Genomic DNA, 17,194 nt, shown 5'->3' on the forward strand with positions numbered 1-17,194 from the left:
CCTGCCCGGATGGGCCAAAGCTGAAGCCCAAGGGCTTCTGCCCTGAGCAGGTGGCATGTAATCTTAGCTCTGGGTGGTGGGGCTCAGGTTTCAGCTTCAGCCCCGGGCAGTGGGGCTTGGGCTTCTGCCCTGGGCCCCAGCAAGCCTAACACCAGCCTTGGCAACCCCATTAAAATGGGGTCACAACCCACAGTTTGAGAACCCCTGGTCTATACTGCACTTGGGAGTGAGCCTCCAAGCCTGATTAGATAGACTTGTGCTAGTGGGACTTAAGCTGGCACACTGAAAATAGTAGTCTGGATTTTGAGGCTTTTGCAGAGACTTGACAGAGATCCAGGGGGTCATGTGGGTTTGTATGCCTGAGGTGCAATGTGGACATTGCTATTTTTAGTGCTCTAGCTCGAGCCCCACAAGCTGGAAGGCTCGTTGCCACTGCAATGTAGATATACCTTACAGCTCGCTCCAGGCTCCTCTTTGCAATGAAGAGCTCCTGAAAAGATGGTACTGTGTGATCTGCAAGCTTTCTACAGACCACCAGCAAGTGCCCAGTGGGACATCGTGTGGGAGCCAGCGTTCTAGAGTAGTTTCCAAGATGTTGAGCACCCTCACCCCTAACTGATATCAAAGAGAGCTGAGGCATTTAACATCTTGCAGGAATTAGCCAGTGAACTAGAAAGTTATCACAGATTTCCAAATAGAGATGTATGCCATTGCTTGCCCATGCTTCTGTGGAGGGGTCTTGACATTGGAGGAAAACCCAATAAAATATGTTGACATTTAGATTCCCCATAAAACATTGCAATGGAAATAGGCCTCCTTACAAAGTAAGGATGGGAAGTCCTGGCTTACTTACCATGTACTGTTTCAGAATGGCAAAAAAAATCAAGATAATGCTTTTTATATATCATAAAACTGTTCTTCGTGTATGTTTTGTATAATTATAAAATCTTACAAGTATCTCTGCGTACCTTAAATACTCAAATACTATTCTGTTATCTTGCATTTCCTTTTCTGAGAGAAAGGGACTGCAGTCTTGCAAATGGAAATGTTATTCCAGGGTAAAAATATAGTTGAAAACTTCTTGATCAGTTCATTTCAGTGGGCCATTTCATGAACTCAGGGTACAACTGGGTAGTCACAGTTTCAGGATCAAGTCAGAGTTATGGCTGCATGCTCAAATACATGAGATTGATTTCCTAAATCCCACTAACCAATTTTGGAATACTACAATATTCAGTACTGTCAAAACAAACATTTATTTGCAATTTCTAGTCAACAGCATTTGATGACAAGGCATAAGACAAAATATCGACCATATTACTTTGTTTTTTTCCTCTCTAGGCTACCATCATGACTGCTGAAGAAACAGTGAATGTAAAAGAAGTTGAAATAATTAAACTAATCTTAGATTTCCTGAACTCGAAGAAACTTCATATCAGTATGCTGGCTCTTGAGAAAGAAAGTGGAGTCATTAATGGCCTGTTCTCAGATGACATGCTTTTTCTGAGGTAGAAATTATTATATAAATTAGTACAATAGAAACTAACTTAATATCTGCTGGCCATGTGTTCACTAGCCAAACTAATTGACTGCTGACTGCCATGAAAAGCATTGAGTCATTTTTGCCATAACCATTTTCTCTCCTCAAGTATTGCTTCTCCATTGTAAATTGTCCTATGTGTAGCATTTAAGCACTTAGGATGTCCAGGGGCTTTTAAAACATCCTGAGACACTCATGAAAAATGTCAACAAAATATTTTGATAAAATATTCTGGTAACTATGTCTGGTGAGCCATCTATCTTGAATGGTTTAGACACAACAAATCCTGCATTGTAGCAGGGAGTTAGACCAGATGACCTTTGAGGTCCCTTCTAACTGTGTGATTGACATGCTCTCTAAATCAAATGTTTTCCAGAAGATGTAATCTGCCTTTCAAAAAGATGCTCAGATTTTCTCTAACATCAAACTGTGGAAGTGGACTTTACTTATCAAAACAGGGTTCATGGCATATGTTGTACAGCAAAATGTTTACTGAAAGGACCTGGGTGACTACAAGTATGAAGATAGGTTACTAAACCTTACAACAAATGTAGGAATAAGTTCATACAGGGAGGAGTTTTTGCTTGTTTTGGTTGGTGAGGGGGAAGGGAGAGGGTGAGGTTGGGGATGTTGGTAGCTTGGACTTGGACCAACAAGGCTCTTTTGTTCATTTGTAGCTAAACAGATATTCCAGCCTTGTTCTTGAGCAGTTTCCCTCAGGCTAAAACTTAACATAGGGATGACTACCAGTTTTAATATAGACCTAACATTTGTGATGATTAGGTTGGGATTTTTGCTGTGCTGACAAAAAGGCAAGTTTTTCTGGTAAAACTTCCTAGTGTAGACCAGCCCTCACTAGTATTGTAGTTATACTTCTAGCACTACTTTTAAGGCTGTCACCATTCCCATAGTATTATCCTCCAGTTGGAAAAGTGACTACTGTAGAGGCACAATAAATAGACTTTTAATATCTCACATTTATTAAATAGGTATTTGCATGATGAAACCATTAAGCACAAATGAGGTTTATAACATACATGCTAATGGATTTTACAGCTTACCGGAAGCATAGGAAAGTATTTATACATCTATGTTTAAATAACATTAAACGTGATCTTTAAAATCTCCTTAACAACATTTCTTGCCCACCCCCAATTACAATGCTCTTGTGGGTTTTTGGCACATACTGCTAAAACTGAGTAAGCATAATGAAAAATGGTATGTAAATTGATAAATTCTGGGTTGAGGTTCTTCATCCTTAATTTGGCTGTATTCTTAGTGATAGCAGGAGTAATCATCTAAGGTGAAGTTTTCCTCTCCCTACCAAAGTTAATAGGCTTTCTGAGGAAAACACTGTGAGGGCATGAAGAAATGGTATTTACCCACCCAACGGGGGATGAGGCTGAAATGCAACCCTGCCTGCTATTCCAGTTCATTGGAAGTGGCTCTTCTGCTTGCCTGGGAGTTTTGAGCCCCTGGATCCACCTAAGCTCTCCCACAAATGCTCTCCTTACACATTGCTCCCTAGCATAGGGATTGTGTCCACTTTGTGTTTGTACAGGGCCAATAGAACAGTTGGTTGTGCTATACTATAAATAATGTAAACAGATGCGGAGCCCTGCTGCACAACTGCTCTGTTTACACACAACCGCTGTAGGCAGTTAATACTTTTAGGCTAGGTCTACACTACCCGCCTGAATCGGCGGGTAGAAATCGATCTCTCGGGGATCGAATTATCGCGTCTCGTCGGGACGCGACAGTCGATCCCCGAATCGACGCTCTTACTCCACCAGCGGAGGTGGGAGTAAGCGCCGTCGACTGAGAGCCACGGAGGTCGATTTTGCCGCCATCCTCACAGCGGGGTAAGTCGGCTCCGATACGTCGAATTCAGCTACGCTATTCGCGTAGCTGAATTTGCGTATCTTAAATCGACCCCCCCCCTGTAGTGAAGACCTGCCCTTAGGCTTATTTCCAGTATTTTTCAGGATGTCTTCAGTCATGTTTTGTATTGTGACTTTTTAAAATCTCACTTGTGGAGAAAGAATGAAGCATCTTGGAAGAAATCCCTAAAAACATAAAAATCAGCAGGTACTCTTGTACCTCTTTACAAATACATACATATCTACCATTTGTCCTCTTGGTGTTAGAGTATATAGCTACAAAGACAGTATTAAGATCAGATTTAAACAGAGATAAACGTATAACCTAAATCTTTTCTCATCTGCTTTGCAAAGCATTAACTTTACAAAGCTCGCTGGTCAGCTGTACATCAAGCTGTATGTAAATTACATTTGTAAAAATGTTAAGTAAAAAATGTCCAGCTAAATTAAATGAGTGGCTTTCTTTTTGTATAGACAGTTGATCCTTGATGGACAGTGGGATGAGGTTCTTCAGTTCATTCAGCCTCTTGAGTGTATGGAAAAATTTGACAAGAAAAGGTAAAATTATGAACTCTGAGGTAGTAGCATCGTAAGTCGTATGGTGAGGTGGAAAATCTCTGGAATAAGACTTTTTCAAGTCTTTAGAAAAATAAACTGTAACTACTGAATCTGAGAACAATAGTTTACAATTTCAGTTGTATGGCTTTATAGATTTTTTTCAATCTATACATCCAGTATAAAATTATTTGAAAGTATGTTAGAACTTACTACAGACTTTAAAGTATTCTATAACATGTCTTGGCCTGGTTAAAATGCTTTATACTTTAAGAATTGTGCTCAATTTAAAAAAATTAAAATGTATTTTCTTTGAGATCACATCAAAGTAACTCAGGTATTCAGAGTAGCAGCCGTGTTAGTCTGTATCCGCAAAAAGAACAGGAGTACTTGTGGCACCTTAGAGACTAACAAATTTATTAGCGCATAAGCTTTCGTGGGCTACAGCTAAATTTGTTAGTCTCTAAGGTGCCACAAGTACTCCTGTTCTTTTTTCAGGTATTCAAGAAAGGAGGAGACTGGCTGTGGATCCTTCTCTTATGAACCAGCAATTATTTTAACATGTAATATTTCTGGAAGTAAATCATTGGAAAAAGACATCTTTTCTGCAAAGAACCAATTCTTTTATTGCTTGGCTTGTTACATTTTGAGAGCAAAAGCTTTGCAGCTGCAGTTATCTGTGGAATGTACTACTTAGCTACTGCTTTAAGATCTTTAGTGTCTTATACTTCACTTCTTATGTGCAGGTTTCGCTATATTATACTGAAACAGAAATTTTTAGAAGCCTTATGTGTGAACAATGCAATGTCAGCAGAAGATGAGCCTCAGCACGTAAGTTTTTATACTTGTTTACATTAATGAAATGCTTTAAGATCCTCTTATTGATTAGACACTATGCAAGTCCATAGTACCGTATTGTTGTTCCTGAAGGCTTATGGTAGTCATTTGTTTAGCTAAAAGTTCCATTTTCTGCAGCTAACATCTCAATTTTAGTGTTGCATTTAAGCTTGCCTTCTGTTTTAGAATTTGTTGAAAATTAATCAAACACATCTGTGTGTATTTGAATATGTGATCTGCAAATTGCTGTGGAGATTTTCATCGCTTGTTTTTACACACACAGATTACGTATAGTCTGAGAATAAGCATGAAAAACTTCAACACAAAAAGTAACTTTCTCAGAGTTTCCAGTGACTGAAAATTACAGACACTTAGGACTTGATTCTCTTACACCAGTTTGATATTCTAACTTAAATGGAGTTTCTCCTCTTTATGGCTCTGAAAAGAGAATTCGACTCCTAAACTGGAAATGCCTTCTCAACCTACAGTTGTAGCAAATTTGTTTAACTACAGATATTAAAATTCTGAGAGCTTAAAACATGTAGTGGCTTCTAGGAAAACAACCACATCAGCATGACCCTCATTTTATTGATCAAGTGATTTGAAAATTGAAGTCCCTGAAGAAGAATTTGGTCTTAAAACTGCTGACATGAAATCTGTTGCAGACTCCATGTATGCTAACGTAATTAAAATGAAAACTATAGTAACAGCAAAGGAAAAATGAGGGAAATCCTAATGCATGTTATCCTTCTGCAGCTAACTGTCCTTGTAGTAGAAGAATAAATTGGTAACTTTAAAGTCAACCGTGTCCTGTTGGTATTTAATATTTCTTCTATAGCTGGAGTTTACAATGCAAGAAGCTGTACAGTGCCTACATGCCCTGGAAGAATATTGTCCTTCTAAAGAAGACTATAGTAAACTGTGTTTGTTACTTACATTGCCCCGTCTGACCAACCATGCAGAATTCAAAGACTGGAACCCTAGTACTGCACGAGTTCACTGCTTTGAAGAAGCTTGCATCATGGTTGCAGAGTTTATTCCTGCCGACAGGAAACTGAGTGAGGCTGGTTTCAAAGCAAGTAATAATCGTTTATTTCAGCTCGTAATGAAGGGATTGCTTTATGAATGTTGTGTGGAATTCTGTCAGAGTAAAGCAACAGGAGAAGAAATTACAGAGAGTGAAGTATTGCTTGGCATTGATCTTTTGTGTGGTAATGGGTGTGATGACTTGGACCTGAGTTTATTGTCATGGCTTCAGAATCTGCCAGCTTCTGTTTTCTCTTGTGCTTTTGAACAAAAGATGCTTAATATTCATGTTGATAAACTCTTGAAGCCCACAAAAGCTGCATATGCTGATCTTTTGACACCTCTTATCAGCAAACTTTCTCCTTACCCATCATCCCCAATGAGGCGGCCTCAGTCAGCTGATGCTTACATGACTCGTTCCTTAAACCCTGCCTTAGATGGGCTGTCATGTGGATTAACGAATCATGATAAGCGAGTCACAGACCTTGGAAATAAAACCTCTCCAATGTCACACTCCTTTGCCAATTTCCATTACCCAGGAGTGCAGAATCTTAGCAGAAGTCTCATGCTTGAAAATACAGATTGCCATAGCATTTATGAAGAGTCACCTGAGCGGTAAGTTTCATTTAACTCCACATTTTTTTTAAAAAGAGAGTTGTTAATACTGAAGTGTAACTGACCATGTTTAACATATAAGGTTATGTTCATCCAGGTGCACTTGTGACTTACATTAATGGTAATTAAAGTTGGATGCGTAAATCCTATTGCAGTTCAAACTGTTTCTTTTTTCTCTCCTTAAGCCCTAAGAAATTTGACTTTTAAACGAAAAATGGGTATAAGCCTGACAAGATTTTAATTCAGTCTTCCCCAAAGTTCAGGGATGTTCAAATCTGAAGCTTTTATTCAAGCCCATCTATAGTTTACCCAAAATATAGCAGAAAGATGAAGTTCTGGCTTAAATCTAAAACCGGATATACACTAGATTCTATAAAAAGCAACAGAGGGTCCTGTGGCACCTTTAAGACTAACAGAAGTATTGGAGCATAAGCTTTCGTGGGTGAATGCCCACTTCATCAGATGGCATTCACCCACAAAAGCTTATGCTCCAATACTTCTGTTAGTCTTAAAGGTGCCACAGGACCCTCTGTTGCTTTTTACAGATTCAGACTAACACGGCTACCCCTCTGATACTTGACACTAGATTCTAGTTACTGAAGTTCTTATTGGAACTTACTATGTATGTAGGTATATAGTAGCATGCATTGGAAGTGTAAAATATTTCAATGGTTGATTTAAAATATTCTGAATGCCATTTATCGAACTGTAAATAACAGCATTCCAACTCTTTGTATTCTTGAAAAAGCAGAAATTCTGAGGTTTCTGTGAATTTTTTTTTAAATGATTACATCAGCAATGTAGCAAATGAAACTAGATTCAGTGTCTGTTTTAGAGAATTCCTAAACTCTGTTTCTTTCTTTTCTCTCACCTATGTAATAACCCTGTCTCCACACTTCCTTGTAGATAAATGGAATGTCCACAGGATGGCACTATGCCACACCAACTATCATTGCAAATTTAGGTCCTGATCCTGCAAAGAATTAAGTAAATGTTAAACTTCATATTCATAAGTAATCTCATTGAAGTCAGCGGAACTGTGCCCATATGTAAATCTGCAGGAGCAGAGCCTTAAAAAAATTCACCAATATTAGAGACTTGTGCAACTATAACCACAGTTGCACTTAGATATATTGTACCTAATTGATCTTCAAACATAATCCCAGAAAGACTTTCAGATTTGCTTCCCTATATTTCTATTTAAATTCCAGCTAATCCGGTTATGATGGCTATAGGAATTAGTTAATACTTTGTGTTAGTACACAGTAGTATGCAAAACTGATTTTTCTCATTTTAAGAACTAAAATTCTTATGGAAACTTGCTCCCCCCATACCTTCATGATATGAAACTTTTTCTTTTCTAATCCTTATTAAAATCAGGGTTTATGGCTTATGAACTCTAAATTTATATACATAGTGTTCTTAAAACTTGCACAGTAAATCTGTTTAAGATGTTTAGAGTATGTCTATACTGCACACTTCTTTCATCAGCATGCAGAGTACATACTCTGATCGCTCCTCTAGCATGGGGATAAATAGCAGTGTAGATGGTGAGGTATGGCTTAGGCGAGTAGAGCAGGGGAAGTCTCTGCTCCCTCCCCACTGCTGGAGCCTTCCCCTGCCGTAGGGAAAGGCTCCAGCAGTGGGGAAAGGCTGAGCCTTTTGCCGCTGCCAATCCCTGCCAGAGCTTTTCCTGGACTCAGTGAAATGCTTGCCATCAGGGAGCTGCTCAAACGTCTCCCCACTGCCTCTCCCCTGCCACTGACGTGTACATATAGCCTACCTGCCACCACCAGCAGTGTGTAGTGTAAGAAGTAACCTTAGCAAAATTTGAATACTTTTCCAAATATGGTCACCTGTATATCTAAAGTTTTGCATTTGGGTATCTGCCATATCCCTATGTTTTAAAACTGGTTCTAGAATGTGAAATATTTTACTAAGGATTTCATACTTGAATAACTTTTATTTTTCTATTTTAATATGCTGCTGTCATTGATTCTATACATAATGAATGTATTACGTGAATTATATACTTCAAGGCTATAGATCGCAATAATTAGCATGAGCTATCTTTACGCTATTTTGCAAACGCTTTGTACAGGGATTTACAGGATCAGGCTTTTGATTTGATGTAAAATGTAACAGATAACTAATATGAAAATCTTGTATTTTTTTATTAAATATAGTTCTCAGACCTCATGAAAGCTGGAAGTAGGCTGAGGGCCAGACTTTCAAAAATGCTCACAACCCCCAGTTGAGGTTAGATTTTTCAAAAGAGTTCAGGTTCCATTTAGGTACCTAAATTAACTGACCAGATTTTCAAGAGTGGGAGCTCTTGGCATTTTTCACAAGAGCTCAGCACCCCTTATTTTACTTCTCTCTCCTAACCTGTAAAGGAGATATTTCTTCTTGTGTTCAGTAGACAAAAGGGAGATCCTTAAATGTCTATTAATCAGATTAAATTGTTTTTGCTAATGCACACATACACCAGTAACTCAAAAATAATTTCAACAAATCGCTGCTCCAAACCATTAAGTATTTGCAATTTTGTCAGGTTAGAGTACTCTTTAAAGAGTCCAACATTTTCTAATGTATTCTGCATATTTACTGGCTACTGAAATGTTTTCTAAAATAATTCCATGTGGAAATACTTCTTACCCTAATTTTGTAAGTCCCTATAAAGCACCTTAAGTGAGAACAGATTTTAGTTGCACTCTTTTTCCTATATAGCTAAAACCGGAATTTTCTAGCTTCCCAATGTTGAATGTCATTTAAATGTAGTTTAAAGAAATATTATCCTGTACAGAATGGGAGGCAGTTGCGGAGGTGCCTTGTGATGAATGTAGGCTTCCTCCCCTCCCAGAATTTTAGGGAACAGTGGAAGAAGCCAACAGATGTAATTAGTGTTCCTCAAAAGTGGGAGAGATCTGAAAATTTAACAAAGAGCTTGAGTAATTTGTTGATGGTGTTTTAGATTGTTGAAGGAATGGACAGCCTTTCATGGAAGGCATCAAAATAGAAAATAAAAGCATAATGGGACTTCCAAAATATAAGGCTTTTTGGAAAAATCTGAGAACAAAGTACATTACCTCTATTTTTAGGGCTAGCAACTGTTAGTGTAATAGGTTAAAATGGGATATTTTTGTCTGCTCTGCCAGTAATATCTTTGGGCTTCATATAATGGGGTGCTTTGTACATAATTATTTCAGATTTATTCTGAATATATATATTTCTTTACTTATTAGAGGATTTTCTATTAGTCAGATTTCACAAATAAACCTCTTCTGTTTTTCATATCACTGAAAGAAGTGATACTCCTGTGGAGCCGCAGCATTCCATTGGCAGTGAGACCATGTGCCAGAGTTCAGTTCCAGAAAAAGAGCCAGTAAATGGAGCGCAGAATCAAGAACCAGCCAAACCAGAAAAAAATGAGGTAACGTTTGATTATTTCCATATAAAAAGGCCTTTTGAGCTTCCTGCTCTGATAAATTGCATAACAATTTGCCTGCTATGATGGGAACTTCATCCATGTATATAATACAGATGCTTTTGAATCTTGTTTTGCTCTAAGTAATATACTTGCAACATAAGATATAATATATCTAATTGCCTTTCCATTAGACAAACTTTTGCTGTCATACAACTGGATGATGCAGCAGGTGATTGTGCTCTTAACTCAAATGTAACAAAAGCTACTGTATATTTTAAAATATTGTGCAGTATATGAAGTTAGCATAATGGTTAGAATATTCTGATCTAAGAATGAACCATTTTTGTAACTTACTTTTCTGTTTGGTAAATAAGGAATCCAATATAGAACTTAACTGCCACTAGTTGTTTTGTGGGATGTAGTGTTAACATTTTGTATATGTCCTGCCTGTGACAACTAAGAAATTAAAATGATGTACACCCTATTGAGTGGACTATTCAATTCAGAATATAAAGATATACTCATGATGAATAACAGAAGCCTTGTTAACTGTATTTTGTTAGATTTAAGTTGCCCAACTTTTTTGTTTCAGTAAGCTTTCAGGAAGGTACTGTAGGGCTTGAAAAACTTATCAGATGGCCAGGGAACTAAACCTAGCAGTCAGAACCTGAAAGTGTTAAGCAGGATCACAAGGGAGGTTCATGGGCTTTTCACCAAGGCTTCTCCAAGCAGCAGCAGCAGAGTGAAGTGAAATGAGAGTTGTTGGCTTTAGTGCTTCCCACTGAACAGAGTTGCCTTCACTTTCCACCACCCAAATATCGACCTCTTTATTCAACAACAATGGATTGCAGTGTTTGCTGGATATTTGTGTTACAATTATTGGTACTGAAATAGTGACAGATTGGGGACATATCTAGTCAAATTGTGAACCCCATTTTGTTCTGAGTACACCACTTGGGTGATTGTAACTTTCACTCTGACCCTAACTCTGTATTGTAATCTTCACATTGGATGAAGACATAATCAGGTAGTGTTGAAAACCAGTCTAATCTTGACAAGGTTAATCTACTTGAGACATTATGTGCACATGCTAGGGTGTGGGACACCTTAAAGAAGACTAAGCTATCAGGAGCCATCAGCGTTGAATGACTCTTCCCTACTAGAATGATGTAGCGGAGGGGCTGGAGCTGGGCATATGGACAGAGACTTTAAAAGGAGGCTCTTTTCTCAGCAAGGGGCCACTTCTTCCTCATTGTGTAAGCAAAACAGGCAGAAGAAACTCTGCCTCACGTAAAGATGCTAACCAAAACCAGGACTCGAAGGCAAGGTGAGATCAGAAGGGAAGGTTGCGTTGAGGACTGTTACAGATCTATGGAAAACTTATTCATCTTTTTTAAAAAAGTTAAATGGTTGCGGGGTTTTTTTTTTGTTGTTTTTGTTTTTTTGGTTTAAAAAAAAAAACACAAAAAAACACAAGGAATTCCTTTGCTAAGCCTGTGTTCCTAACTTTACTGCTAGGTTTCCCTGAAGTGGTTAATCTAGAAATCACAGTTCCCACAACTCGGTGGACTCTGGAGAAATCCCTTACCAAATGGGGGCTCAGGAGGGCTATAGCACTGGTTCTGGGTCTAGGCAGACAGATTGCAGGGTACTAGTGCTCAAGAAGGATGCTAGAGATGGGATCTGCATCTGTAAATGTGCCTGAGAGACCCAAAACTAGGAACAGTGATCAGTTATGGCCCACACCCAGGGGGCTTAGAAGCACGTGGGATTCAGCAGTTGAATCAAAATCACAGTTGACTGGGATCTATCCAGAAAGGGTGACTGGGTCAGGTGGTGATAGACAACATTGTTTCCATTTGTACTTAACTCATACATCACAGTTAACCTCTTGATGAGGTGAGTGGGGATAGTTCACATCTTTCAAAGCTTTTATTTTAAGCTGTCTGTAGGTTTGTGATGACACCCTTGCATTGTTGCATACAACAGTGTTTTACTCACAACTATTAGAAACTTTTTTTAAAAAGAAAACAAGGTTTAGACTTTGCAGTATGATTCTGTGTTCCATGACACTAATTGTACAAGGTACAGATTCTTGTTCCTACTGTATCAATAGAAGATCCACCAGCTTGTCTAGTTGTCCTGAAACAGCTCCTTCTAATCTACAATTTCAATGGTTATGAGGGTGTTTTGCCTTGGGTTTCATGTAAGTGTACATATTAGTTGACAAAAGAAGTCCTACTTGTAATGCTTCTGAAAAAAAGAGAATGAAATAATCTTTTTTCTGCTGCTGAGTAATTTTTTTACCTTAAATTGTGGTATTCCAGTGTTTAAATTTTGTCCCGTAGGATTGCTATAGCTTTTTGCTTGTATTACTAAAGTAAAAATCTGCTCTAAAAACTAATAGCAGAAATGGCATCTTTAAGCAGTAGATAAATTTCTTATGTGTATTCAGTTTTACTTGCTTACTATAGTGACAAAACCACTTTCATTCTTCAGTCCTGCAAAGCCAGATTCAAAAAATTAAAGCTTTATAACCATTAAAGCACAAACTGCTTTGTATATTTTGACATGCAATGTTGACAAACATCCTTAAATCAAACTGTTCTCAAGGAGCATTTTCTTACTTTGACTATTTGTACATTTTGATTATTATTGATAAAAAAAATTGTTGATTTGTGTGTGTACAATGAAATGGACCTTTACCAACATTTACTATTAAAATTCTAATCTTTTTAAGCCTAATTGTGTCTAACCCAAATAATCCTTATTTCGTTAAGCTTCGTGATTCAACAGAGCAGTTTCAAGAATATTACAGACAAAGATTACGTTACCAACAGCATTTAGAACAGAAAGAGCAACAACGACAACTGTATCAGCAAATGTTGCTTGAAGGAGGAGTAAACCAGGAAGATGGGACAGACCAGCAACAGAATCTTACTGAACAGTTTCTTAACAGGTTGGCTTTAGTTGACTGTTCCACTGATATGTCATTTTATGCTCTTCAGTACTAAATTGCCCCCTAATCTGCTTAGATATTCAGAATGCCAAATATGGAATTACTCTTTTTGCAGATGTACCCAAAAATAACTTTCTGGGCTAAAATTGTTTGCCAATAAATTTATCTGAAGTATAAACTCCTCTGTCATGAACAGGAATGAAAAATAACTCACTAATTTAGTGAAATAACAATGAACTTGTATACAGATATTTGAAGTTGTTTGTGGTCTCTCTTTAAATGTTTTATACTAAGATAACCCTGTAATTGGGAGAGCTTTTCTCCATATTGGCTTATATTCAGACAATTCATTACTAAAATTTGGGGTATTGATATGAAAATCATGAGGAAAGCCAACTAACTTCTAACAAGAACAAATCTGCTTTAATAGTCATATTCTTTGGAAGCTCAAATAGGCAACTGACTCACTTTTCCTCGGTTTTATAATATAATGAACTTAATTCAAACCAAGCAGCAACTAAAAAGCTGGCTTTGGGTATTTTGGTCTAAAAATAATGACAGTTGTCATTGTGTTGGTATTCTAAAGCTACAAATCCCTCTTCAAATACAGTATCCTCTAATTGGTCAAAATTTGAATAAATAGACATAAGTTTTGCAAAGAAAAGCTTGGCACTCCCCCCTCCCTTTCCCTCCCCTCCCCCCGCACCTCCACTCAAAAAAGGTTTTACTGACTTTTTGATGTCTGCTGACTACAGATTATAATCTGACTTTTTCTAGCAAGGCACTTGAGCACACCTAAATTCAAGAATGTAAAGTTTAAGCATGGGTCTAGGTGCTGTACTTTGGACCAGGGCCTCTGTTTTTCTAGAACCTGAAAAACTGGATATATTTGAGGAAAGTTTTAAGGAAACTTATTGTACAGCCATTTTTATAATGAATTCTTTGGGGGGGGAAATGTTTAATTCCTTGTGGTATATTTTGACCAAGTCTGCTGTGTACCCAGTTCTGTTGCATAAACCCACCTTGCTTTGCTCTAAATGATTTGACCAAGCTCAAGGATTATTCAATGTAAGGAATAAAATTATAGACCCTAGTAATTTAAACTACTGATAACTTAGCATTTGGGAATTTTAAACTAGACTTGAATATGGCCATCAGGCAAATAAAATATTCTACATATATCCTTGAAATATTTATATTAATTGGCTGTGCTTTTCATATGGGAAGTATTACTAAATCAGGCTCTTCATGTTAAACTGTCTCATGTCTAAATTTTAGCCCTCCTGGAGAAGAGTGAAATTTTTATAGATTTGTTTTCTCGCCATGTAAAATAAACTTTTCTTTTTTAAACTCATGGCATAATAGGGAATATCACACTTGTGTAATTGGAATATTTTTATTTTCGTTAGTTCATAAGACCAAAACTTATTTGAAGGAATGTGTGAATACTATTTGAACTCTGGTAGCAAAGAGAGGAAATTCAGTTCAGAGGCAAAATTCATCAACTAAGTCTATTAAGTATTATTACCTAGTTCTAGTATTTTATGTCCTTTAGGGCCAAGTGTTTTTGTCTTTTTATGGAGGATTCCTGTTGATATTAATGGAAATCCTTTGTACGTGTCTAGTGTATAGCCCAATATTCAGAAACCCATGAAAATCCAAATGGACAGAGTTTAGCCCTTAAAAAAAACAAAAACTCTTAATGTTTGTTAGGTCTATGCTAAATAACCTGCCCCATGTATGAACTGTTATCAAACACACAATTCTGTCTTAAAACAATTGTGGCAAGGCACCTCCTTTATCTTGCTGGGCACAGTGTTTCCCCCTCTGGCAGTGGGGACCTGGAGTTAATCAGTCCCAGTGTGGACCTCAGGGTAGGCCTAAGGGAGTTCCTTTTAGCCAAACAAAAAAGAAACAAGGTAATAACATAAAAGAGGGAATACTTTTTTCTCTTCCCCATCTCTGGGGTGTTGCCTCATTATGCTCGCCTCTGGGTGCCAGTACTTCCCCAAACAGTCCATTTGCATAGTTACTTTCCGTATAGGGGGGAGTGCAGCCCTCCACTCAGGAGAAGCCTTTTTCCCTGTGGTCACTAGCCCTGCTGCAGCTTATCTCCTTTTCTGGTGAGAGAGAGGGAGGGTTTTTTAAAGGTCACAGGCAGCCCTTAATTGAACTCAAGTGTCCCTCATTGGCCTGAGGTAACCTCTTTTCAGTTCATGGGGGAGGACCTTTAACATTGCAGGGCTGAGCGAGAGCTCCTCATCAGCTGCCTCCTAGCAATGGCCAAAGTGGCCATCTATAACACCAGGGAGAGGATGTTGGCCGAGAGGCAGCTCTGCGACTGTGGGGCCTATTTCCGTTCCTCTCTCTGGTCACGTATTCGAGCAGAGTCCCTTTGGGCTGCGTCCGCTGGCTCCTTTGACAGCTTTGAGGAGCACTGTCTGGGGTTCTCTGCTCGGTGTTCCCTTCAGGTTCCCTGCTTTTGACCCTTTGCCCTCACACCTGTCCTTGTTTTTTCTTCTGTTGTCCCCCGTATTTGAGTCCTGTGATCAGTGGCTCCTCCCCTTAGGCTGGGGGAGGGGCCTTTCGCCATGGGTGGGCTTCTGCCAGCCCACTTCCTGGACCTCAACAAGACCACTCTCTTACAGTTGTCTGGTCTGACTTTGTCACATAATAGATTCACTCTAGAAACCTCATGAGCTTGAAATCCCCAAAATGTAATTATTTCAGTTATGTAGTAAATACATAACCTAAAATAAGGTGCTCAATGTTTGATTCTAGTTATCTTCGTTACTTTCTATGGTTCTCGTATGAGTGTGATATTAGGTTGTCGCTTTGGTGACGAAGTGTAAAGAAGTATTTTTTATGATTATTTTATGATGGGAGAAATAGATATTAAATGTAAAGGAAAACTTATTTTTTACTTTGACATCTTGTCAGTTTGTTCATATGAAAATACTCTTCCTTTCATTTTGGCAGGGTGGGGTTAAAGCATGTCAAAAATATTATCACTCTTTAAGTAAATGGGCTGCTAAAAATCTTTGGGTTAAACACCATTGTAATTAAATATAATCTTCAAACTTTTCATAGATTAATTATTATACCTATCATGCTACTGGGCAACATGGGTACAACTTCACTTTTCAAGTTCCCATATTATAAACTGTTTCTTTAACTTTTATTGTCTGTTTTCATCAACCCTGTGCAGGTCTATTCAAAAGTTGGGAGAGTTAAACATAGGTATAGACACTCTTGAAAATGATGTGCAGACGCTCAGCCAGCAATGTAATGGGAGCAAAGAGCATGCATCTAACACGCCAGCAACTAGCTTCGTATCACCACCTCCAGATGTTAGTCAGAGAATAGGTACTGATAACCAAAATGTTAATACGAGCACTCCTCAAAAGCGTGGATCAACAAATCAGATACCCTTTCTTGAAGAATCGCCTGTCCATGGGAGTAAAACGTAAGCACTAGAGATTGTTCAGAGCTGGAAATGTTGCTAATCTTCAGTTAATACTATGAGTATGGGTACTGTATTTTGAAAACTAGAAAATTCATTTATTTGTGGTGATGTATGGAACCCTATGACCCGACCTGAATCCGATGGGACCTGACTAAAAGTGTTAGGTCCAGATCAGGTGGGAAAACAGGTGGGTTAGGTTGACTCTCCTCCTGCTGTGGAGTCATTGAAGTGGAGGCAGTGTGCCCCGCTCCTGTTGTCTTCTGCCACCCTTGCTGCACTGTGCATGCTGCAAAGTGAATGTGCCGAGGAGTTGTAGCCCTCTCAGGCCATGTCTACACTTCCCGGGGATCAATGCTGCTGCAATCGATGCAGCAGCTGGGGTCGATTTAGCGGGTCCACTAAATCGACAGCAGAGTGCTCTCTGGTTGACTCCGGTACTCCACCAGAACAAAAGGAGTTAGGTAAGTCGACGGGAGAGCGTGTCCCGTCAATGCAGCGTGGTGTAGACACCGCGGTAAGTTGACCTAAGCTACGTCAACTCTAGCTATGTTATTCACGTATCTGGAGTAGCATAACTTAGGTCGACTTACCCTGGTAGTTTAGACAAGGCCTCACTCTATAGCACATACAGTGCAGCTGGGGGTGGAGAATGACAGGAGTAGCGCACACAGCCACCACCACATGGAGCTGCCACCATGACACCATGAGCGGGAGGAGGGGAGCCCACTCCAGCAGCAGCAGGCAGTATCAGGTTTGAGGAGAAGGGGCCGGGCTGGGCCATAAAATGACTGAACTCTCTCAAGGTCAGGTCTGGTGGGCTTGGGTTGAAAAATCAGGCTCTAGCAGACCTTCAGTGATACACAGTTCTTGCTAAATGGTCAATGTA

General features: G+C 38.8%; 1 protein-coding gene across 5 annotated transcripts in view; it reads left to right on the forward strand.

Moving 5' to 3' along the window:
- LOC112115850 (WD repeat-containing protein 47) overlaps positions 1-17,194 on the forward strand; it is a 42,552-nt gene that overhangs the window by 9,504 nt on the left and 15,854 nt on the right. For 2 of the 5 annotated variants that reach the window (XM_026655491.1, XM_026655493.1), the window contains exons 2-8: positions 1,342-1,508; positions 3,895-3,978; positions 4,722-4,806; positions 5,651-6,453; positions 9,760-9,886; positions 12,664-12,842; positions 16,051-16,308. In XM_026655491.1, the coding sequence (XP_026511276.1) occupies positions 1,351-1,508; positions 3,895-3,978; positions 4,722-4,806; positions 5,651-6,453; positions 9,760-9,886; positions 12,664-12,842; positions 16,051-16,308 (1,694 nt within the window). In that variant the 5' untranslated portion in view covers positions 1,342-1,350. Of the gene's footprint in view, positions 1-1,341; positions 1,509-3,894; positions 3,979-4,721; positions 4,807-5,650; positions 6,454-9,759; positions 9,887-12,663; positions 12,843-16,050; positions 16,309-17,194 lie in introns of those variants that run through there. The other 3 variants (XM_026655492.1, XM_026655494.1, XM_026655495.1) reach the window with 2 other exon arrangements.

Source organism: Terrapene carolina, unplaced genomic scaffold (genome assembly GCF_002925995.2).
Source record: "Terrapene carolina triunguis isolate 2854851 unplaced genomic scaffold, T_m_triunguis-2.0 Scaffold210, whole genome shotgun sequence".
Lineage (NCBI taxonomy): Eukaryota > Metazoa > Chordata > Testudines > Emydidae > Terrapene > Terrapene triunguis.